General features: G+C 39.8%; 1 protein-coding gene across 1 annotated transcript in view; it reads left to right on the top strand.

The window, feature by feature from the left end:
• LOC140197951 (low-density lipoprotein receptor-related protein 1-like) overlaps positions 1 to 26,620 on the top strand; it is a 2,495,129-nt gene that overhangs the window by 2,250,347 nt on the left and 218,162 nt on the right. The window contains exons 57-59 of the mRNA XM_072258609.1: positions 2,511 to 2,694; positions 6,170 to 6,255; positions 6,341 to 6,460. Coding sequence (XP_072114710.1) covers positions 2,511 to 2,694; positions 6,170 to 6,255; positions 6,341 to 6,460 — 390 coding nt within the window. The remainder of the gene's footprint in view (positions 1 to 2,510; positions 2,695 to 6,169; positions 6,256 to 6,340; positions 6,461 to 26,620) is intronic.

The following is a 26,620-nucleotide window of genomic DNA, read 5'->3' as shown; positions in this document are numbered from 1 at the left end:
CAAACGTATTATCAAGAGATCAGATGATTTGATCATTGTATTCAAGTGCAAAGCACTGAGGATCAAATGCTTTTAATAACTTATTCATTTCTTAAGTTAAGCCTGTAATCCCTCAGCCCCCACTGCTTGCTACCGAATGCCCCAGCTCTCCCCTTATCATAATAGCCCACTTACAATCATCCAACGACCCTAGTGATGGGGGCAATATTGCCCACTTACAGAATCATTGCTCTGCACAAAAATATCAGCTTTATCCTGAAACTGTTTCCAAGTTTTTGAATTTCTATCTGAAGAAAATATCCTGCTGGGAGTACCACTGTTAATCCTTCTCAATGTTGTATCTGCCTCTATAAAAGCTGCACTTCAGGAAGGTGAGGGTGTGGAAAGTGTAACCAATAAGACATAGGAGCAGAATTAGGCCACTTGGCATATCAAGTTACTCCACCATTCCATTGTGACTGATTTATTATCCCTCTCAACCCTATCCTCCTGCCCATCTACCCATAACTTTGATGCCCAGACAAACCAAGTAACTCACATCAAAGTTGCTGGTGAACACAGCAGGCCAGGCAGCATCTCTAAGAAGAGGTACAGTTGACGTTTCAGGCCGAGACCCTTCGTCCTGATGAAGGGTCTCGGCCTGAAACGTCGACTGTACCTCTTTCTAGAGATGCTGCCTGGCCTGCTGCGTTCACCAGCAACTTTGATGTGTGTTGCTTGAATTTCCAGCATCTGCAGAATTCGTCGTGTTTGCGTTTTTAAAAGCCAAGTAACTATCAACCTCTGCTTTCAATATACTCAATAAGCTGGCCTCCACAGCTGTCTGTGGCAAAGAATTGCACAATGAATTTCACCATTCTCTAACAAAAGAAATTCCTTTTTATCTCCATTCTAAATGGACATCCCTCTATTATGAAGTTGTGCCCTCTGGTCCAAGACTCACCTGCTTTAGGAAACATCCTCACCAATCTACTCAATCGAGACCTTTCAATATTCAATAGATTTCAATGAGATTTCCTCTCTTTCCTCTAAACTCCAAAGAATACAGGCCCAGAGCTACTATTCACTTCTCATAAGTTAACCCGTTTATTCTCAGTATCTTTCTCATGAACCTCCCCTGGGCCCTCTCCAATGTTACATCTTTTAGATAAGGGGCCCAAAACTGATCACAATACTCCATGTGGTCTGACCAGTGCCTTATAAAGCTTCAGCATTGCATCCTTGCTTTTGTATTCTTGTCCTCTTGAAATAAATGCTAACATTGCATTTGTCTTCCTTTCCACAGACTCGATCTGCAAGTTAACCATTAAGAAATCCTTTGCCACTCTGATTTTTGAATTTTCTCCCCATTTAGAAAATTGTCTATGCTTTATTCTTTACACCAAAGTGCTTGACCATACACTTCCATTTCCCTACACTATATTGCATTTGTCACTTTTTTGCCATTCTCACAATCTGTCCAAGCCCTTCTGCGGACTCCCTACTTCCTCAGCACTACCTGCCCCTCCACCTATCTTTGTATTGTCTTCAGACTTGGCCTCAAAACAATAAGACGCAAAGTCCTGCTAATACTGGGTTGCAGAGTTCAAGAACATGAGACCAGTGATACATTGTCTTCTGCTGGACATCCTTAGGCAACAGTCCTCAGAATGGCCTTGTAAAAAGGACTGAACAGCTTGGAAAAGCAAAATGGACAATGATGAGGGGTGGGAAGGGATAAACAGGGATAAATTATTGTGCAGAATAATTAAAAATAAGCATGTCTAGTTGAGTATGTTTTTGTTTAAATTATTCTTTTATCTACATCTAATTTTAAGTTCTTTAGAGCCAATGTCTTAGCTATCTTTACTTGTCAGCTCACTTAACCAACTATGTGACTGGTTTGGTAAAACAGTAATGGTACACAAGACAAGCCTCCTGCTTTGCAGGTAGAAACTGGCTCATAGTTTCTTAGCCATAGACTTAAGAAACTATGTTTGGAAGTTGCACTAAATTTCTCTGGATCAAAATATATGGAATGAGCCATCTTCTGTATTTAAATATTTAGGTTTGTTTTATCTCTATTAAGTTGGTGCAGTCTTATTATTCACAATATGATTTGCTTGAATCTTTTAAGTGCTTACTTAATAGATAAATCTTACTTCCTAGAAGTAGCAATGTTCAGAGTCTTTTATTTTGAATAGTTTTATATAGATTATATTTTAACTATGCCGGCTGGTGGCATAGAGGCATCAATGCCGGACTTCGGAGCGAAGGCTTCCCTGTCATGCTTTCCATCCGTGCTGGGTTGAGTGTCGAGCTAGCAACTCAACCTTATAAAAAAGAAATTGCCTGCTAGAGAAATATCAACAGCAAAAAGTTAATGCCCTATGCTCTCTCGTGAGTTTAAAGGCAATTTCTCTCTTTTCTCTATATTTTAACTGACGGTGATACAGTAAATAGATTACAAGTGCTGGTCTTCAAAGGAATTGCTGATGATGGTAATTTTGTTAATGATTTGTATTTTTCAGTGCAAATGCTGGCCTGGATTCAGACTGAAAGATGATGGCAAAACCTGTATTGACATTGATGAATGTGCAACCAGCTTTCCCTGTAGCCAGCAATGCATCAATACTTATGGAACCTACAAGTGTTTGTGTGCTGAAGGTTATGAAATACGAGCAGATAATCCCAATAGCTGCAAAGTTTTATCAGGTATGATTTTCTATTTATTCCTCCCTGCATTAAAGTCTATGGAGACTCACAAGAGATGTAAGGTATGAAATATGATATAAAGGAAGCAAAACCTAGTGAACTGAAAATGCATTGTATTAAATTAGCATCTTGCACATTAACATTTTGTTAAAGGTTCATTTATGAAATATGGGTTTTAAAAGGAATTAGTATTAATGTTCCACAGTGCAATTCCAATCTATAAATTCACTCATTGAAAAACATGTTGTAATTTTGCTGTGGCCTTTCATGATGGAGATACTGAACATTATTCCAATAATTTTCATTTCATTCAGGACTTTGATTGGGGAAAATAATGAGATGTTTTCTCGAAATGCTTGTTAGAGTTAAGAAGGTGGTAAGAATAAGTATATTAATTTTCTCATTGTGATTGTGTATAATACTTCAAGCAGAGCTTTTAGAGAGCATTTGAAAACATGGTCTTTGTCTCATATAAAATGGAATTTTTACAACGATCTCTGAGGAATTCCATTGAATCTGCTGAATAATATAAAAGAAAACTGTTCTAACTTGTAACTTTAAACATGAAATGAAGAGCAGTTGAGAAATGCTTCTAAGTGTATGACTGTTATGTTACATTTAGTATTATATAACTTATGAGTGGATTACTCTTTTATGTCACAACGGTGAAAGTTGAACATTTATTTTAACCAGTTTATTGTTTGCTGTGTTTGTTAAATTAAAATCTATGCACTATGAGCTTGCAATTCTACATAAGCATAAGAAATGACAACAGGAAGGTGGAGTCTCAAGACTATTCAAACCAATTCCACATTCAATTAAATCATGGATGAAAATTTCCATTAGCACTTCCTGTATAATCCCCAATTCTCTTTTATCTGTTCCGGATCCTGATATCCTATGCTTTTCAATAATTCAATGACTGAGCATCCACATTGTCTGAAGTGGAGAATTTGAAATATCCATCATGTTCTGAGTGAAGTAATCTCTCATCATCTCATTCCTAATTGTTTTATTCTAATATTGAGTTTTAGAAATTAGTTTTTTGCTGCCCGTGCTAAGTAAGTGCCAAAACTATCGCTGTTCACTATACTGTCTTTCCACATTTGGCTTGATTGAAGATCACTGGAATTCAAAATTGAGGTAAACATGCATATGATGTGGCAACCAAGGACAAATTTCTACTGCATAATTTTCATTCTACTTCTCTAACAAGGGATTTTATTGCACCACCCAATGCACAAAGCCCTCCAATGAGATAACTTTTATACTTCAAACTATATAGGTCCCTCCAGTTTGTCTTTTTTCATAAGGCTATACTGTCATCTTCATAATCAATCTTATGAAACACACGCAAAATTCTGGAGGAACTCAACAGGTTAGTCAGCATCTATGGAGGGAATTAAACTGTATAGCCTTCATGCCAAGACCCTTCATCAAGACACCTGATAAAGATGTATAGACCCCTGATTTATGGCACCACAGAGTTCGATAAAGGTCTCCCTCTGAAATGTCAGCTATTCATTTCCCACCATAGATGCTGCCTGACCTGCTGATTTCCTCCAGCATTTTGTGAGTGTTGCTGAAAATCTCCAGTATCTACAGAATCTCATGTCAATATTGTGAACATTTTTTACACTCACCATAAGGTATGTTTAATCTCAGAGTGAAGGGGTATCTATACCCAGTCTTCGGAGCAAGAGGTATCAGCTTTGAATCTGCCAGCTCCTTACCTGTACTCCACCTATGCTGGGTTGATTGTCAAGCTAGCAACTTGGCTTTGTAAAACAGACAAATGCTAAAGGAACAACAAGGTTGCCACCTGATGCGTCTGAAGGCGCAGGGAGAAGCTTTTCTGTGATATACAATACATCAAAATCATTCTGAATCCCATTCATTAGTCAATGGCATATAAATAAATAGATGGTAATTAATCTGTGAAATTATTACCTATTGCTTTCAACTGTGTTGTTAATTCTACACTACTCCATATTGTAACCCACTTCTTGTACAATAAATTATCTCATCTACATTCTTTGTTGGCTCCATACAATATGTTCTCTTCACAGTTTACTTCCCCAACCATCAGTCGGCTCATATTGTTTCTTGGATAAATCAAATTAGAAATTTAATATTTTGAAAACATTGCCTTCTGTGCTGCGGAATATTTCAGGGAAACTAACATATATAATAAATGAAACTGAATTATCAATTTAGCCTATGAATCCTGGAATTGAAATGAATTCATGGGTCCAGCTAACCCAGTGAAGTAACTGAAATGTGAATAGAGTGCAGGGAAGCATAGCCAGAAGAAAAGAAAACGGTTGCATGTTTAAGATAATACATATTGTCATGTTAGTTGGAACATACCTGAATGTTACATTTATTTTGATGCCCATAACATGGATCTAATCATAGGAAGGAACAGAGCAAAACAAAACAATTCTGAAATTCTGTTGTCAAGTAAAAAAGCTGCCAGTGAGGAATGTTAATATACATAAATATTATAATGAAAAGTTGAAGATGATTCCAGTAATGCTTTTCAATGACATTAAAATAATATCAAAATAAATATATTTCCTGAACTATTAAGACATTAGGAATAAATTCCATGACAGATTATTAAAGATGAAAAATATAATAAGCTTCTTTGAAGAATTAATGATTCATAAAAGCTGACTCTAAACAATGGGAGAGAGCTGATAAATAGATCACCTTTCATAGGAATTAGGTTGGATCACCAATAAGACAGGAAAATTACCTTCTGTGGTACACAGTTCGCAGTTTAGTGTGAAATCTGAGGAACGAACAATACGAATATTAATTAGTTATATTTTTGGCTTAATTTTGCTTACATCCTCGTGTTTTATTTAGAATATGTTTGAGATTTGAGAATATGGTTAACCCGGAACAGACCCGGATCTGGGCCGTACCCTCCAAATATCTGGACCTGCCTTTCGGTTTTTCTGCATTACCTTACTTTCCCTTTTCTATTTATGATTTATAATTTACATTTTTACTATATTTACTATCAATTTGTACTCCAGGGAGCACGAAGCACAGAATCAAATATCACTGTGATGATTGTACGCTCTAGTATCAATTGTTTGGCAACAATAAAGTATTAAAGTATGAAGTATTGAATCAACAGTAGCGAGGATTCACAAAAGAATGAAATTAGACAATTGAAAATGAGCATATGTGTCAATCAATAACAAGGACATTCATTCCAATCCAAGTGTTCTGGTTGTCAATATTTTCTCTTTTTTTCAGCTTTGGATTATTCATAGAGGAAAGGTTAGGATTTGAATAAGTATACTAAAGAACATGCATTATAAGGATTATCCAAAGTAAATAAACAAATTCAAATCAGAATTGGGAGAAATATTTTCGTAAAGAATGCAAACATTAAATCCACCTTATGGCTATTAAAATTGCATGCCTTAGTGAAGATTCTTTTTTGTGTTTTTTTCAGATGAGGAACCATTTTTAATTTTTGCTGACCGACATGAAATACGAAAAATGAGTATAGATGGATTCAACTACACGTTATTAAAACAGGTAAAGGATCTTTTCTAGTACTGTTTGTTCCTGGCATTTTAAATGTTCAAACACAAGGCCAATGTTTTTTTTTGTTACTTTACAGGGGTTGAATAATGTTCATGCAATTGATTTTGATTATGGGGACCAATGTATTTATTGGGCAGATATCACCACTCAAGGCAGTACGATATCAAGGATCCACCTGAATGGAAGCAATCTTGAGGTAGGAGGAGTTGCTTTAGGAACATGAATATGGAATACTTCAGAATTTAAGTATTTGGTAGTCCAAATATGTAAGTAAGTTCACAAAGGTTATACATTTCAATTAAATAGAATATTTCAAAGTTTCCCCTTCAAATCTGTGAAGCTTCTGTGTGGAGAGCCACCAGCTATCTCCCATCTGATATTCAGCACACTTTCAACTTCTGTGGCAAAGCAATACAACAATACAACATTGACCTCCCAGACTGAAACCAAATGCACCATTGAGTCGATTGGCTGTTCCAGATTATATAGAGCTGTTCATATGTTGCATCTGGTCTTTTAGCTTTATATCCGTTACAGCTGGTGCACAAACCCTGATCATTTGAACAGATTTGGCAACCTTCAATAAAAAGATAATTTGATGAAAATATAAACAACACACATCAAAGTTGCTTGAATTCCCAGCATCTGCAGAATTCCTCGTGTTTGCATTGATGAAAATATATTTTGTTTTACTTTATTTAATTTTATATTTGCCCTTCTAAGATTTATTTGCAGCTGTTTAATGTGTCTTTACATTTATTCTGTATTCAGTTTGATTTTTTTTGAACACTTATTTTTAATTGAACTGAGTCTAGTGCTGTGGATAAAGTCTTATGTTCTGCTCTCTGAGGTCTAGTCGCTTTTAGTGACATGCTCAGTCTGGTAAGAGTGTCATGAAATGGAGGCATTTAATACAGTGGATATCAAGAAAATGTAAAGACTTGTTTTCTTCTGTGTAGAAAGCCCCTCAGGTTGAGGATGACTCACATCTCGTTTTAAGAATTCTAATGTGGCGAATGAGGTCAACGTGGGAATTGCAAATGACTCCACAGATGGGGTAGGAGGTGGATGCTAGAGTAGATGGATGGGTAGTTTTCGTTGTGATGCACAGTGTCTGCTACTTATTAGAGGTTTGTGTATTTCCCTAATGCCTGGCTTCCAGGCTTTTAATGCCATCTCTAGTTAGAGAAGTGCCAGGAATAATTGGTGATGCTGCACCTCTTTAATAAACACATCCTTGAATGCTTTTTTTACTGAATGCTTGGTAATCTCCTTCAGTCTGTTTTGTGAATGCAAGTGATGTGTCCAGCCCAACATAGCCAAATGACAATGACTTGGGCCTTGGTGTCAGCAATGCTGACCTGGAAGAAGATCATGTTTGTTTATCACACCAGTGAATTTAGAGGATTTTATGGAGACGTAACCCAGAGGATGCAAACACAAAACATGGGCCTGGTCAAACGCAATCTAGTCCATTATACACCTGCCTGTCATAAAAAAAGACCTTGTAAAACTTTCAAAACTAGAATCATTGGCACATGCTGATATCTGAAACACCCAAAATGATTCCTTTGTTAAATTGGTTCTCACTGGGGCACAGAAAGTGGTTGAAGTACTTGGCACTTAGCCCAAACCAAGTTTACACCTGAATTATTAACATTGTTTTGCCTTACATTATGGGTACTCCATTAAACCTACAATTCTACACATAGTGCATTGCAGAACAATTTTAAATAATTATGCTTAAGAGTTCTAGGCAGGTAAGTGTCATAACAAATGATTGTCCAAACTGTCTTGCTTATGTAAGACAATTTTGTGATTTATATGACCAGAAGTCTCATTTGTTTCATTATGTAATACCTACAGAAGTGTTTTTAAGTGAAAACACTACAAAAACACAACTCTACCTCAATATTCTATCATATTTCTTCAGCAATTTGATCGAGGCATAACTGTGCAAACGGGTGGACATCAACCAGTTAGCAAAGCGAGAAGAGTTTATGAGTGAGAAGAGTTTAAAAGGAGACAGCTGTATTGACCGGGTAGTAGAGGAGTGGGTGATGGAGTAGAGGGAGACAGAGTAGGAGAGCTTTTGTTCAATGGGGCTTCAGTGATAACGGGTCAAGGCGAGGTAGGTTGCCTGTGAAGAATACAGATAGGATGTATGTGTGTCAGGTCAGTGTTCTGTGCTCGGATAAGCCTCCCAAAAGGCTACATGTGCACCAGGAGTGTCAAGCTGCAACTCCTTAGGGAAACTGGGGATGCAGCTCATTGACCTTCGTCTGGTCAGGGAGAGTGAGGAGGTCATAGATAGGAGCACGAGGCAGGTAGACACACCGGGGCCTCGGGGGACAGATAAGTGTGTAACAGTCAGGAGAGGGAAGGGCAGGAGTCAGATGCTAGATAGTACCCCTGTGTCTGTCCCCGTTAACAATAAGTACTCCTGCTTGAGTACTGTTGGGGGGGACCGCCTACCTGGGGGAGCAACAGTAACCGCGCCTCTGGCACAAAGTCTGGCCCTGCGGCTCAGAAGGGTACGGAAAGGAAGAGAATGGTAGCAGAGATAGGGAACTCTATAGTTCGGGAGTCAGACAGGCGATTCTGTGGACACAGGAAAGAAACACAGATGGTAGTTTGCCTCCCAGGTGCCAGGGTCCTGGATGTTTCTGATTGCATCCACGATATCCTGAAGTGGGAAGGAGGACAGCCAGGGGTCGTGGTACATATTAGTACCAACGACATAGGTAGGAAAAGGGAGGAGGTCCTGAAAGCAGACTACAGGGAGTTAGGAAGGAAGTTGAGAATCAGGACCACAAAGGTAGTAATCTTGGAATTTCTGCCTGTTGCACGTGACATTGAGTATAGGAATAGAGTGAGGTGGAGGACAAATGCCTGGTTGAGGGATTGGAGCAGGGGGCAGTGATTCAGATTTCTGGATCATTGGGACCACTTTTGGGACAGGTGTGACCTGTACAAAAAGGACGGGTTGCACTTGAATCCCAGGGAGACAAATATCCTGGCGGGGAGGTTTGCTAAGGCTATTGGGGAGAGTTTAAACTAGAATTGCTGGGGGGTGGAAACTGAACTGAAGAGACAGAGGAAGAGGCGATTGGCTCACAAATAGAGAAAGCTTGGAGACAGTGTGAGAAGGAGGATAGGCAGGTGATAGAGCAGAGACACACTCAGACTGATGGCTTGAGATTTATCTTTTTCAGTGCAAGGAGTATTATGAACAAAGCGGATGAGCTTAGAGTGTGGATCAGTACTTGGAGCTGTGATCTTGTGGCCATTACAGAGACTTAGATGGCTCAGGGGCAGGAATGGTTACTTCAAGCTTTAGATGTTTCAGAAAGGACAGGGAAGGAGGAAAAAAGCTGAGGGCGTGGCACTGTTGATCAGAGATAGTGTCACGGCTGCAGAAAAGGAGGAAATCATGGAGGGATTGTCTACGGAGTCTCTGTGGGTGGAAGTTAGGAACAAGAAGGGGTCAATAACTCTACTGGGTGTTTTTTATAGACCACTCAATAGTAACAGGGACATTTAGGAGCAGATAGGGAGACAGATCCTAGAAAGTTGTAATAATAACAGGGTTGTCATGGTGGGAGATTTTAATTTCCAAAATATCGACTGGCATCTCCCTAGAGCGAGGCGTTTAGATGGTCAGGTGTCAGATCTCTCAGTGGGAGAGCATTTTGGAAATAGTGATCACAATTCTATCTCCTTTACCATTGCATTGGAGAGGGATAGGAACAAACAAGTTTGGAAAGCGTTTAATTGGAGTAAGGGGAAATATGAGGCTATCAGACAGGAATTTGGAAGCATAAATTGGGAACAGATGTTCTCAGGGAAATGTACAGAAGAAATGTGGCAAATGTTCAGAAGGTATTTGTATGGAGTTCTTCATAGGTACTTTCCAATGAGACAGGGAAAGGATGGTAGGGTACAGGAAACGTGGTGTGCAAAGGCTGTTGTAAATCTAGTCAAGAAGAAAAGAAAACCTTACAAAAGTTTCAAAAAACTAGGTAATGATATAGATCTAGAAGATTATAAGGCTAGCAAGAAGGAGCTTAAGAATGAAATTAGGAGAGCCAGGAGGGGCCATAGGAAGGCCTTGGTGGACAGGATTAAGGAAAACCCCAAGGTATTCTACAAGTATGTAAAGAGCAAGAGGATAAGATATGAGAGAATAGGACCAATCAAATGTGACAGTGGTGTGTATGGAACTGGAGGAGACAGCAGAGGTACTTAATGAGTACTTTGCTTCAGTATTCACTATGGAAAAGGATCTTGGTGATTGTAGGGATGACTTACAGTGGACTGAAAAGCTTAAGCATGTAGATATTAAGGAAGAGGATGTGCTGGAGCTTTTGGAAAGCATCAAGTTGGATGAGTCACCGGGACCAAACGAGATGTATCCCAGGCTTCTGTGGGAAGCGAGGGAGGAGATTGCTGAGCCTCTGGCAATGACCTTTGCATCATCAATGGGGACGGGAGAGGTTCTGAAAGATTGGAGGGTTGCAGATGTTGTTCCCTTATTCAAAAAAGTGAGTAGAGATAGCCCAGGAAAGTGTAAACCAGTGAGTCTTACTTCAGTGGTTGGTAAGTTGATGGAGAAGATCCTGAGAGGCAGGATTTATGAACATTTGGACAGGCATAATATGATTAGGAATAGTTAGCTTGGCTTTGTCAAAGGCAGGTCGTGCCTTATGAACCTGATTGAATTTTTTGAGGATGTGACTAAACACATTGATGAATGTAGAGCAGTAGATGTAGTGCATATGGATTTCAGCAAGGCATTTGATAAGGTACCCCATGCAAGGCTTATTGAGAAAGTAAAGACGCATGGGATCCATGGAGACATTGCTTTGTGGATCCAGAACTGGCTTGCCCACAAAAGGCAAAGAGTGGTTGTAGACAGGTCATATTCTGCATGGAGGCCAGTGACCAGTGGTGTGCTTCAGGGATCTGTTCTGAGACCCCTACTCTTCGTGATTTTTATAAATGTCCTGGATGAGGAAGTGGAGGGATTGGTTAGTAAATTTGCTGATGACACAAAGGTTGTGGGTGTTGTGGATAGTGTGGAGGGCTGGATAGTGTGGATAGTGTTATAGCAGGACATTGATAGGATACAAAACTGGCCTTAGAAGTGGCAGATGGAGTTCAATCCATATGTGTGAAGTGGTTCATTTTGGTAGGTTAAATATGATGGCAGAATATAATATTATTGGTTAGACTCTTGGCAGCGTGGAGGATCAGAGGGATCTTAGGGTCTGAGTCCATAGGATACTCAAAGCTGCTGCACAGGTTGACTCTGTGGTTAAGAAGGCGTACGGTGCATTGGCCTTCATCAATCATGTGATTGAGTTTAGGAGTAGAGAGGTAATGTTGCAGCTATCTCGGACCCTGGTCAGACCCCACTTGGGGTGCTGTGTTCATTTCTGATCGTCTCACTACAGGAAGGATGTGGAAACCATAGAAAGTGTGCAGGGGAGATCTACCAAGATGTTTTCTGGATTGAGGAGCATGCCTCATGAGAATAGGTTGAGTGAACTCGGCCTTTTCTCCTTGGAGAGACGGAGAATGAGATGTAACCTGTTAGAGGTATACAAAACAATGAAAGGCATTGACCATGTGGATTGTCAGCGGCTTTTTCCCAGGGTTGAAATGACTAGCACGAGAGAGCACAGTTTTAAGATGCTTGGAAATGGGTACAGATGAGATGTCAGGGGTATGTTTTTTACGCAAAGACTGGTGAGTGCGTGGAAGTGGCTGCCAGCAATGGTGCTGGAGGCGGATACGATAGGGTCTTTTAAGAGACTCCTGGATATGTACATGGAGCTGAGAAAACTAGAGGGCTAAGGGTAACCCTAGGTAATTTCTAAGGTAAGGACATGTTCAACACGGCCTTGTGGGCCAAAGGGCCTATATTGCGCTATAGGTTTTCTATGTTTCTATATGTATGATCAATCTTTTAACAATAAATCCTCAATTACTCTTTAATTGATGAGCTACAAGGCAACAGAGTTTATCCAGAGTCTGTGGCAGACCAAGAGTAGTATGTTTCAGTAGAGGTAGTACATCACTCACTGAATATGGAAGAATCTAGGTTCTCTCAGACTACAGAGGACCAAAGTGAAACCTTTATGATTATAGTGAGTGCAAATAAAAAATATAGAGTGTGTGCGTGCAGGTGGGGGTTTACTGCCAGCCACCCTCACAACTTTCTTTCCAACTTTGTGGTGCTTTATTTATTCTGGTGTTTGTGCTGGGTATAACTCGTCTTCAATTTTCCTACTACCTGACCCCTATTAATGTTGATGTAAGCAAGATCACGATGTATATCTGAGCATATTCCAATACGATAGCTCATATCCATCAAAAAATGTTAATGCTATTGCATCTTAAAAAATTTTTTGTTCATGTACAGAGAGAAAAGTCAAATTAGTGCTTTGGGTATAAAATGTTTTCTCCACACTGACATGCAATTTTACATTTTTTATGCACAGATACAGATTGAAATACATATTCCAACACTTCCTATAATAATTTTTAAATAGCAATTTATATAGACAAATCCAAGTCCTATAGAAACGTGAAAGGTAGCACAGAAAGATAATGAAAAAGTCTTTTGACTTGTCACCTCTAGTTTCCTGGTGCATCATACAGCCAACAAAGATATCTTCTACCCATGGGGATCTGATTCCTTCCATCAGCAAATTTCATCAACTGGAAAACGTAATTCTGACAGAATCTCCGTGATTTTAAACAATATCATCAGCACAAACTTAAGCTGATCACTTTTACATAGTAGAACAAACCAATCATCTCAATCTTCATCTGTAATATTAGTGGCAGATTAATGCTTGCAAGTGACAGATAGTTAGATGGAAAACATTTTTTGCATTTGCTGCCCGTTGGCTTTCAAAGTGATTTAAGCATCTATACCCAATGGCCTTCTTTGAACAAAGTTTTGTGGAAAAAAAAACATAGACGGCATTGCTGGTAACAACAGATTGATGGAGAGAATATTACAGTACAGTTGAATCAACCTGTCACCTGGTGATAATAAGATCAGGCTGCCAATAGTATTCCACAATAACACTGAACCACAAAAATCAAGGAAGGAGCAAGAGAAGGGAAAAGGGTTTAGGTCTGTAGTAAGAAAGGTCTGTACTTGTTGCACAGGGTCTGAAAGAGTTTGTCTCTTGTAAAGATTCTGAAAATAAACACACCTCCACAAGACTCATCTCACCCTAATTCATCTCTGTTACAAGTGGACATGAATGGGAAACTAACTCTGGTTTCCTGCTCAGATAAGTATTAAAATTGCCGTAAAATAATATCACCATGCAGCTAAAGGAATCCAACAATTTGGTTAAATCACAGGTATTTCAAATTCAGATTCAGATTTATTTATCACATGTGCATCAAAACATATAGTGAAATGAGTCATTTGTATGAACAACCAATATAACCAAGGATGTGGTGGGCAGCCCACAAGTTCCAGCACCAATATAAAATGTCCAGAGAGGTGAACACAACACAATGCAACTGAACTTACAACACAGAACAATGCATGCAACAATAGCAAAAAGACAACAACAGCAAAACAGTCAATTTCTCACTAGACTATCCCCTCACACATGCAAGGCCTTCATCCCCAGGATGAGCTGCTTCTGGGTCTCCAGTCTTGCCCTGGGCCCCATAACTCACAGATATTTGGTCTCCAGCCCAAGGTCGCTAGCCCGGATTTGTCAGTTACCTTTGGACTTTGACATTTGGTTTTGCCCTTTGGACTTCACCTACCTATGGGTATCAACTGCAGGACACTCCAGTCACGGAGTTGATCCTCAAGCTTCGATCCCAGGACTCGCTAATCATGTGTTTGACCTTCAGGCCTCATCGGCCCCAAACTCCAGGATTGTTAAACTCAGATTGTGGAGTGCCTCGGGACTCGACTTCCAGATTTGCAAGGAACTCTGGTCCCAGTTTCCTGTGTTTCACCAGCCCTCTTGACTCTCGCCTGTACAGATCTCCATCTTGGAATTCAGCAACCGGAGGATTGCTGGTCTCCTCAGCACCTGTCATTCTGACCTCTGGATCACAAACCTTCGATCTGGACTTCGAAGGCAGTCTTCTGCCCCTGGTTCTTCATTCTCCCTCATTCCTAACCCGACCCCTAACTCCCCATGCTGTCCTCAAAACTATCACTATGAACATACATACCAACTCAGTCTGAGTCATGACATTGACAGATGTGTAATTGTCTGTTTTCTCTGTAAACAATACTGCTTTCCTGCAGCTATAAAGCTCTAAACCAACTAATTTCTTTTTCCCAACTGGTTTAATTATTTGGTGACAATTTACCAGGCATTATCCGGAGATCAATATGCAGTTACAGTGTTGTTGTTGTCGTGGCTATTTCTCGAGGTTGAGGATGATGGTCTTCATTCCTTCAAAGAAATTGGCCCACAGAGCCAAGGCGCCTGTGCGTGTATTTGTTTAATGTGTACTTGATGTTGCACTCCAAGAAGCATGCAGTACTTCACAAATCAATCCAATGGCATGGAAACCACAACGATTGGAGCTGATGGATTTGTTGCAGCCTTCATTCGCCTTCACAGCCGTTGAGTTTGAAGTAACTTCATTGGTCTGTTCCACTGTTGAGGTCTTGGTTGGATTGTTCTTTGTCAGGGACCTCACCCTTACCACCATGGATGACCCTACTAGGAGCATGGATTCAGACGGCATTGCTCTCGGGATCGCAGGACGACTCAAGCTTCTCCACCACCACAAGGTGACAATCCACGGAGAAGAGTTACATTGAAAATGTGACTGATGCACTGTAGTAGAATGTGTTCAGTCTTATCCATTTATCCATTTCCACAAAGGAGAGGGTAAAAATATGAAGAAATTTCAATAACATTATGAAGCAGCTATGTTCCACAAAATAATATGTTACTAATTACAATTAGATAAACGTATAGGGAGCCATAACAGATCCAACAACCAACAGCAATCTTTGACATTCAGTCATAATGCAGGACTTGTGCTGTGTTCAATGTAAATAGTCTAACTATAGAAAACTTATGGGCATTGTTAGTCCATTGAACAATTTTTGTTTTCAGCAGGTTGTTGGAAGATTTGTGTGATCTTCAGTCACACACAGCATTGGGGGGTGGCGGGTGGGGGCGGGAGGGCTATTGCATAGGATCAAAATAAGCTGGAGAGGGTTGTAAACTTCATAAGTTCATCATGGTCACTAGCCGCCATAGTACCCAGGACATCTTCAAGGAGCAATGCCTCAAAAAGGCGATGTCTATCATTAAGGACCCCGATTAACCAGATAATGCCTTGTTCTCATAGCTGCCATCAGGAAGGAGATAGGAAGCCTGGAGGCACACACTGGATCCAGGAACAGTTTCTTCCCCTCTGCCTTCCAATTTCTGAATGGACATTGAATCCATGAACACCACCTCACTACTTTGTTACTTCTGTCTTTTTTTGCACTACTTATTTAATTTAACTACTTAATATATATACTTAACTGTAATTCACCGTTTTTCTTCATTATTATGTATTGCATTGTACTGCTCCCACAAAGACATAGGCCAGTGATATTAAACTTAATTCTGATTCTGATCTCCTACCAAAAGGCTCATGACAGTGATGCCAAACAGTCAATAATTAGTACATGTCAGAATCAGAATCACTACTTTAAATGACATGTAATTTGTTGATTGGCAGCAGCAATACATAATACAGACATAGAATTGCTATAAATTACAAAACAAACAAACAAATAAATAGTGCAAAACAAAAGGAATGATGAATGTTCAAACAAGGCATTATGAGGTAGTGCTGTGCTCCGCCAGAGCAATGTGGTGCAGCATCCAGGCTGAAATTGGTGCTCCTCACCCTGTCCAGCATTCGTTTGGCAGAAGACAAGCTGTATTGCGTCAACTGCAGATTTCTGCAGTATACGTTGTCCTGGTCTGGACTTCTTTTGCATGGCTGTATTTTACTGATATCTTACCTGAGCTTGCTATCTCCTATGTGCTATGTTTGCTTTGTGCTGTGTGTGGCTGTTGGTACTATGTTTTGCATCATGGCTCCAGAGTAACGCTGTCTTGCTTGGCCGTATTCATCGGTATTCATGTATCGTTGAATGACAATTAAACTTGAATTAAATGAGTTTTGAACCATTCAGAAATCTGATGATGATGGGAAATGAACAATTCCTAAATCTTTGAGTGTGGGCGTTCATGCTCCTGTACAGCTTCCTTGATGGTAGCAATGAGAATAGAACAAGTACCATATGGTGAACGCCCTTAGTGAAGGATGCTGCCTTCTCGAGGCACTTATTCTTAATGACGTTCACAATGGCGGAGAGTGTTGTGCCTCTGATGGAAATGGCTGACCCTACAATCCTCCACAACCTCTTATGATTCTCTGCATTGGAGCCTCCATACCAGTCTGTGATGCATCCAGTCAGAATGCTCTCCAGTGTGGAAATTTGCATGAGTCTTTGATGACACACCAAATCTCCTGAAACTCCGAATGAAGTAGAGCCACTGCCGTGCCTTCTTTATGATTGCATCAATGTATTAAGCTTAGGATAGATTCTCTGAGTTGTTGACGCACAGGTCACCCTCTCCACTGGTGAGAACTCAATGAGAACTGGTGCCCAGCCTCCACAACCTGAACCTGAAACTTTGGACATCAAGTCTATAATCAATTCCTTGGTCTCTCTGATATTGAGTGTGAGGTTGTCAACATCTCAAATTGTAAATCCCATGTCTTCATATCCTGACATCAGTATGCAAACACATCGATGGGAAGATTTCCTCAAAGAATGTGATTAGAATGGGCAGGGACGATTCTTCTCTCTTGGGACCCAACTGACATGTTATGATTTTAACATGATAGTATAATTTTAGGCTTAGCCTATTAGTTTGATCCTATTCAACCATTATCGGTTTGAAAAAGAGTAAGAAATGGAACATTGGATGGGGGTAGTGCAGTGGCGTGAAATATTGAAAGGGCTGTGATTTAGGCTGCTCAATCATGCAGGGCATTTTTTGAAGGTGAAATATAAGACAGGAGGGAATTCTTGATATTCCCAAAAGATATTTTATAAATAACTTAAATTCTCTTCTGATTTTACAGTCAATTTTTGCCTCGGGGAAAATAACAACTCTGCGTATTCAAAGGTGTATGCCAGGCTTGGGTAGTTGACACTGCCTGTTGCTTGGGAGTTGGCACCTCTTGCTGCTAGTATTTAAAACACCAGGTTAACACTGAAGATGCCAAATTACCTGCTTGGAGGTCATCCAGCCAAATTTGGCTACACCACTGAATGTTTCCTTATATGCTTGCTTTCAATCAAATAATTAGGCTATGAACTTGTCATTATTTAACACTGAAAGAAGTCACTTCTTGGAAAGGTCCAAACCATCTTAGCCAAATTCATTTGGACTAAGAAGTCAGTTTGAGCCAGAATGTAATAATAGATTAAAAAGAGTTGAAGTAATCTATCACTAATTATGATTTTTCCCTTTTGAGGACTGAAGCTGTGTGATTCTCTACTAGTTTTTAATAATTAGAGATTTCTGATGGAGGAAAGAATCTTTGGATTTGGTTAAAATATGTTGAAGAAAATGGCATGAAAAAATATTGAATGAAAGCGGTTATGGCACGGGCATACTCTATAGTTCCACAAACATGTTTCATAGATATTACAATAAAAGGTATTCTTGCAAAGTTAGTTTGGTACCTGATTTTGTAAGAGGAAACTAATGAACAGAAGTTGATGTTCTGAGCTACCAATTGATAAAAACTGAATTTTCATGAGGCTGGTTAAAAAATAATAGGTTTGGGGAATCACAAATCAAGCTTTAAGGGTTCATGCCTGTTCTATAAATAGCCCAAATGTAAATAGTGAAAGTTTATCTAGCAATCGAGTTAATAAGAGAGGAGATAACTTGTTTGGGATATAATGAAAGGAAAAAGGAAAGAATTGGTTAACAGAATACCTTCTACAAAGTTAATGTTCCAAAACATGTTTTTGCCAGTGAGGTAGTTATGAAATACATAATGAGAAATATATTGTGCGCACAAAATATTAAAGACTGAATCATTAAAAGATTAGATCATCTTAATTTTGAGAAAATCACTAGAGATAACGTCTCTACTCTTCTTCAAGTCCTCACAAGAGAAAAAACAGTTTCAGTTCCATGGACAAGTCGTTTTTGTCCTTGGGGACAAATTCTGTCATCATAAAAAATATGAAGTTAAAGCATGTGCTTTGCCTGAGGAAATTCTAGATTTTGTTTTCATTTGTATTCAGCTCAGTAAACATAAGAGCACCAGAACTTGAAAGTATAGTGTATTAAATTAGCTTTGGGGATCTGGAGAACAGTAATACATCACATATTAGCTATAAAGAAACTTACTGACATTGCTACTATGAAGGCCAATTGCAGAGACCTGAGGTGTGTGTCCAACAACAGTTAGTGGAATACTACAGGAATTGTTTGACTGTGAAACACTTTTAAAATTATTTGATGAGTTACAGCAATTCTTTCATTTGATATACCATTAACAGATTGATGGATCTTCATTCTTCTTAATTAATGGCTCTGTCTGTCTAAGTAGACAATGGAAGCGCATGTTCTGGGCCGCAGACCTGGGTGATGAATATGGAGATCCTGGGCTGCCCAGATATCAAGATCCCCCTCTCAGCCTCGCGGATGTGTTCCAAAGGAATGCAAAGCAGTATATTTGGCATCAGCTTGGCTGCAGGAGCTGCCTGGAGGTGACGTGATACATCATCCAACCGCCTTAGGGGCTCCACTCTGGATTTGTGTAGGGTTTACTCCTTAGCCTTCTCTTCTCCCGAAGATACCCACAAGACAGTGGGATCTGTAACCCTGGATAGGGGCCCATACTGGGTACTAACAGCCAGAGCCAGCTGAGCCTGGGACTTGTGTAAGGTAGGGTCTTCACGCCCTGTAGTAATGACATATGGAGCCACTACCCACTACCTTAATCTTCATTCTAAGTTATGTCTAAATTGTTTATCATGGATTTTTGTATCTTTAAAATAGTTTATGATTTTACCATTTTCAATACATTTATAATACTTTTCATAGTAAACAAAAAGTATTTAATTTGTAATATTTTTTTGTGTGCCATACTTTGCCAGAGCCTTGGCGACCACCTTTCAAGATAAAATATATATTCCAAAAAATTGCATTGTTTGGCTGAGGTTAAATATGATACAGTTCTCATTCTTCAGTCTTAGTCTAAAATATTGCTAAAGCATTTGCTCCAGGAATTAAAGTAGCAACCTCCCTGCAAACCAAAGAGTCATCAAATTTTGGGTTCAATGGACCTTCTGTATCATAAAGGAAGTTATACAAAGGCAAATCCAGAGCAGAATTTTGTACTGGCTTGAGATAATATTCATTAATTTCCAAAATGAGAATACAGACTTAAATTTACAATCAGGTCTGCTATAATCTTGATGAATAGCATATGCTCAGGGGATTGAGAGTTCTTCTCCCATGCATTGGTACAGAAGATCTGGTGGAGTCTTAAAAGGAACGTAATTATTTCAGTTAAATTTTTCTGTAACTAAATCCAGCTGATGATCACTAGGTAGGAAATAAGGTAAATATCCACACGCCTATTCTATGCTTAGTAAGCAGCTGTGTTTGCAGAGAGTGCAGTAGTGCTGTATTTCAGCAAAATGCCAGATGTACCACATTGTTAAAATAATAGTTACAATATTAATAAATGTCTTAATAGAATGTTAGGGCATGGCTGTAGGAAAAGAACAGGGCATGTCTGATTAACAGAGCTAATGCTCAGGAAAGCTCAGATTTCTGGAGCAGGAGGACATATTATGATTGCAACATGTATAGTGAGACTCATTGGATCTTAATAAGGAAGAGTCTGGGTCTTGTCCAAGATGGCACCATGAACAGCGGCCATGTTGCGAGCTCCATACCAACTTTACAGTGTACTGATAATTTCTGCAATTTCCTTCGCATTTCTTGTTCAAGAAGCTGATAGTCACATCAGATATGATTGACCCTCTGTTCTGAATGTTGGGAAAATGCAATTTACCCATAACGTGCCGCCCTTTCTACACTGCGAATCCCTGCTGATACAATCCATGGGAGGCTCATTTATTACATCGCCGCTACCTCAGAAGCAGCACCCAAGGCGAGGGAGAAGGGCCAGCATCCTGGTGAGGTTGAGATGGTGTGCTAATCGGCCGCTGCTCCCCTAGCATACCCCTGGCTGACGTTCAGTCCCTGGACAGCAAGCTGTGCAAACTGAGAGCCAGCATCTGCTACCTGCGGGAAACAAAAGGAATGTGACCTGTTGTGCTTCGTGGAGACCTGGTTGATGGAGGAGATACTGGATCACGCCTTTGAGCCCTCTGGGTTCTCCCTGTTCCAGGCAGACAGGTCCAAAAATCTCTCCGGTAAGGGTAAAGGAGGTAGGGTATGCTCCATGGTCAATCATGTTTGGTGCTACCCCCAGAACGTGCATGTGCTCAAATACTTTCGTTCCTCAGATTTGGGGTATCTTGTGCTTCTGTGTAGAGCCTTCTGGCTGCCTGGAGAGTTCATGGCTGTTATTATCACCGCTGTGTATATTCTACCGCAGGCTGATACTGACCTGGCTCTTGAAATGTATGAATCCATCAGCACCCCAGAGGCTGCTTTCGCCATCGCTGGAGTCTTTAAACGAGCAGTGCTGACTAAAGTCTCTCCGAATTTTTGTCAGCACATCCAGGTGAGTACACGGGGAGAGAGCATACTCGACCACTGCTGCTCTGCCTTCCGCAACGCTTATAAAGTGCTCCTCCGTCCGCCATTTGGGAAGACCGATCGCTCCTCCATCCTGTTGATGCCCGCGTACAGGCAGAAGCTGAAGCAAGCGGCGGCCATAGTTAAAACCATTCACTGTTGGTCCAACCAATCGGTCTTCATGTTACAGGACTGCTTTGATGACATCAACTGGAATGTCTTTTGTGCTGAGGATGTCTCCAAGTTCACGGAAGGGGTCTCGAGCTTCATCTGGAAGTGCATCGAAGAAGTTGTTCCCCCCCAAAATTGGTCAGGGTCTATCCAACCCAGAAACCCTGGATCAACAGTTCTGTGCGTGCAGCACTTAAAGCACACAAGACAGAACTTTTGCCACTGATAACAACTCAAGAAATACAGCTGTGATCTACGCAAAGTCATCAAGGCAGCAAAACGACAATACAGGGACAAGATCCAGACACAACCCTCCACCAACAACACATGCAACTTATGGCAAGGTCTGCACACTATCACAGGCGTCAAAGCGAAACGCAGTTGGGCTGCCAACATCACTGCCTCTCTCCAAGATGGGCTAAATATTTTTTGCGTTCAGTTTGGTGCTGCCAAAGCTGAGTCCCTGATGCAACCTGCATCTTGGTCATCTCTGCGGCTGAAGTGTGCAGGTATGCAGGTGTTTCCAATGAGTGGACAACCACAAGGCTGTGGGACCAGATGGCATCCCAGGGTGTGTACTCAAGATCTACCATTGTCTCCATACCTAAAAAGACCAAGGTAAAGTATCTGAACGACTGGCGTCCTGTTGCACTCACGTCAATAATAAGCAAATACTTTGAGAGGTTGGTCAAGGACTACATCTGCAGCACACTACCACCCACATTAGACCCTTACAATTAGTCTACTGACACAACTGATCGACAGATGATACAATAGCTATAGCTCAACACGCCGTCCTTACACACCTGGAGAAGAGGGATGCTTGTGTGAGAATGCTGTTCTTGGACTACAGTTCAGCATTCAACACCATAATTCACCCCAGGCTTGAAAAGAAGCTCAGAGACCTAGACCTTCACCCAGCCTTGTGGGGTGAATCCTGGACTTCTTGTCAGATCACTAGCAGGTGGTAAAAGTTGGCTCCCTCACCACAGCCCCTCTGACCTTCAACAGAGGAGGCCGCCAGAGCTGTGTCCTAAGCTCCCTCCTTTACTCAGTATACCCTTGACTGTATTGCCATTCACAACTCCAATCTACTAATTAAATTTGCAGATGATGTCAAATGTTGCAAAAACAAAAGAGCTGATTGTGGACCACAGGAGGAAAGGAGGCAGGCTCACCCCTATTGACATCAATGGACCTGGGGTTGAGAAGGTGAACAGCATCAAGTTCCTTGGCATACACATCACTAAGAACAACACTTGGTCTGTACATACCGGCTGTATGGTGAAAAAAGCACAACAGCAGCTCTTTTACCTCAGACAGTTGAAGGTGTTTGGCATGATGAGTCCCAAAATTCTAAAGACTTTCTACAGGGACACAATTGAGAGCATCCTGACTGGCTGCATCACTGCTTGGTATGGAAACTGTACTTCCCTCAGTTATAGGACTCTGCAGAGAGTGGTGTGGACAGCCCAGCTCATCTGTGGATGTGAACTTCCCATGATTCAGGACATTTGCAGTGACAGGTGTGTAAAAAGGGCCCGAAGGATCATTGGGGACCAAGTTACCCCAACCACAAACTATTCCAGCTGCTACTATCGCGAAATGGTACCGCAGCTTTAAAGCCAGGGCCAACAGGCTTCGGGACAGTTTCTTCCACCAGGCCATCAGACTGATTAATTCATGCTGACACAATTGTATTTCTAAGCTACATTGACTGTTCTGTTGTATATCTTACTGTACATGCTATTTATTACAAATTACTATAATGTGCACATCGCACATTCAGACTGAGACATCATATAAAGATTTTTACTCCTCAGTTATGTGAAGGATGTAAGAAATAAAGTCAATTCAATTATAATCTCATTGTAGGGAGGTTGACTGGTACTGTTAAGGAGAAAAAATCTTGGAGATGATAATCCATTCATAACTTGAAAGGGAAAAAACTGCGTAATATAGAAAGAAATGAGATTAATAAGAAAACTGCAAAAGTTGAGAAAGTAAAGTCGTGACAGCTAGTGTTTAATGGTAAATATTTCAATTCAAGATGTTTAAGAAAATGGCCAATGAACCAATGGCATTCACAGAAACATCAAATAATAGTATTACAAATGTTATTTAAAGAAAGAACGCAGGGAATTTGTCTTGACCTTCCTTATTACAGTGATTTCAGGTAATATTCAGATGGGAGAAGGAAAATGTCAAATTAATCAAAGGAATGTCAGGTATGAAGAAAAATGATACATCAGAAATAATCAACAAATGAGGGTATGAAAGTTGAATGAAAAACAAGAAGTGTCTGCCACACAGCTGGGGGTCCACCATATTTGCTAAATGTTCAAGGGAAGGTAGAAGAGCAAATATGTTGGCAAATTTCTGAAAGGTATCAATCTAACAAGGGAATTTCAACTCTCCTGACATCAATAATAAATGGAAATGGTGTAAAAAAATGGCAGGAAAAGATGTTGGCACTTAAGAACATGTGCTAACAATAGGCTGGGACTGTCATTACAGAATCTTACTGCCAATAAATCCCAAAATGCTATGTGCAGTGCAGTAGACCTTCCAAGATCATCAACCTCAGGGGTCATTTATAGGAACTCTTCTATTTAACAGCTGGCCAACATACATACCTATTCATTGTAGCCAAGAAACCGAATCACATTGGTTCCTTCTTTATGCAAAATTGGATTCTACTTAAAGTAGATCGTGCTCGCAATTCCTTTTCCTTGGCGGAATTATCCCGTTACAAAATTATTCCAGTTGTTTCTGTGGTTTATCCATGTTGATGTAGTGTAAGGAAAAAATAAGCAGATTTAGAGTATTCAGATCAATGAGGGAGAAGGAGCATTTCAAGGTTGCTGCAGGGTATTTTATTAAGAATATATTAAGTGATAAGTAAACATAAAAAGGTAGTTTCCAAATACCACATCTAAAGCAACGTGTAAAATAATTGATAAAAGAACAAGTTCCAAGTCGTTCTACTGAATGATGCAAAGGATTAACAAAACAAATCTAAAACAGAGTACAAAGTGATTGATACAGAAGCAAGTCTCATGTCCTTCTGCTCATCAAGGACTCTGATATATGCTGACCGGTCCAGAGATTCTTAAGAGGTCCTTATCACCAAACACGGTTCTAATCTGAAGACAGAACTCCTATAAGTTAGTTGACTGCTTACAGATACTAATCAGCTACAATTCTACAGCTAACTATTTCTTAATGAGAGATGATTAAGGAGGATTTTATATTTTCTACTGAACCAGTCTGGCTTGTTTCCAAAACTCCTATCAGTCAATTTTTACTTTGCCAACTGAAATGATTTCACTTATCCTTGGAAAACCAAGTTAGCAATTCCATCACGATAATGTTTTACTTATCTTTCTAACTAACAGAGTTGCTCATTATGAGTTCTGTAAATGGATAACTCCATTACAAATAGTAAGATCTGTTTTTAACTGTCTTATTACGTGTAGCTGGCCTTTTTCTCCTCTAACAGAAATATACCAATTCAACACTGCATGTTTCTGCCCATAACAATATAAATTAAAGCTCATAGTTCCACAATTCATCCATCAAGGAATATTATCAATAGAACAAGAAATACATCACACTGGTTTGTTGCTCATTTTGCTTTCAAAGCAACACAGCTGATGTTGACTGACCTGACTGGACAACAGGATGTCATTTAGTTGTGAAGATATTCATTTCAGATGTGTCTCAGTGTTGATATCATTAGCAGTTCTAAAGGTCTATATGAAAAAATCAGAACGTTTCTCACTATTAAGTAATCTCTGCCTTCCTACAAAACTCTAGTAACGTTTCCAGTGACCATGGCCTTTACTTAATGCTATTAGGCTATTTCCACATGTATAGCAGAGTTTTCTGCATTCTGGTTGATTTTGCATGCATGGATGTGCAGACACATGTGAAAATCTGTGCATACACATACACACACAGAAACACTCAGACACAAACACACACATGCACCTCACTATTACCATAGTGCAGAATGTACAGAAGCCTTAGGTTCGACAGAATCAGGAGCGGTGATTATCCTACAGCATGAACTAGTGTGGTTAATTCTGAACTGATTCTACAATCTACAACCTCACTTTCAAGGACCCTTTACAATTCATGTTCTCAATGTTATTTTATTTGCACAATTCATCTTTTGCATATAGTTAGTTTGTGAGTCTTTGTTTATGTGTGGTTTTTCATAAATTCTATTTTATTTCTGTATTTTCTGGTAAATGCTTGCAAAAATAATCAATTGGTAGCATATATACAATTCGATAGTAAATTTTACTTTGTCATTGACTTTAAGGTACATACATACCTATGAATAACTACATCAATTTCCCTCAGATGATTCACATAAATTACCTACATTTTTTTTTTACCCAGTTTGGTTCAGTGACCTTAACTTATAACCATTATAACATTCTTTCTCTGGTATTGAAATTTCCATATGCGTGTAATGGATTATTCAAGCAAAAAGCACAACAAAATTAATGAATGCCTTATAGCTCCAGCAGTACAGCTTTAATGCTGATCTCTGGAACTGTCTGTATGGAGTTTCTGTGTTCTCCTTGCATTGGCAGATTAATTGATCCCTGTAGATTGCCCCAAGTGAAGTGAGGATGATAAGAGTTAATGGGAATGGGAAGAGAGTAGGCCAGAAGGAAGATTAGTGGAGAATGGGATTGTTGTGTGAGCTGACACAGATTTGAATGGCCAAACGTCCTTGTTCTATGCTTCAGGGAAATATGGAAATATGAAGCTTCAACACCACTTTATTTTAATTCACAGTTTTATACATATAAATTGCAGTTGATTGGTCACATTCCAGTTGTACTCCATAGAATTTAACAGCGTGATTCACCTAAAAAAACATACAGTACAATTTTCATATAGACAGTGAGCAAAATTGCGAAGGAGAAGCAGAAGATGTCATCTTAGAATTGTCTTTTGGTCAGTTAAATTGGTCTAATTTTAATACCAAGAATATTAGTTCCAAAAACTCGTGTGGTTTACAGAAATCAGTCAAGCATTTAGTAGAAGTCCCACCATGTTATTTAGGCTCTCAACATGCAATCAGGCCTTACACTTTCGATACAGAGCCTATTCCCAGAGAATCTGCAGACATCATGCCCTGCTTGCATTTCTCTGATGAACAATGCAATTGCAGGCTCAGGTTTTCCAGATCTATCATCGGTGAGATATATGACATTCTGTGAAAAAACCTTTGACCCTCAGGCCTGCATTATCCTCCCCATTAAAATGATCTCACAAAATGCTGGAGCAACTCAGCAGGTCAGGCAGCATCTAAAGAGAGGAATTAGCAGTCAACATTT

This window comes from Mobula birostris, chromosome 5 (genome assembly GCF_030028105.1).
Source record: "Mobula birostris isolate sMobBir1 chromosome 5, sMobBir1.hap1, whole genome shotgun sequence".
In the NCBI taxonomy this organism is placed as follows: Eukaryota; Metazoa; Chordata; class Chondrichthyes; order Myliobatiformes; family Myliobatidae; genus Mobula; species Mobula birostris.
The sequence above is the reverse complement of the archived record's forward strand: the minus strand, read 5'-3'. Positions and strand labels throughout refer to the sequence as shown.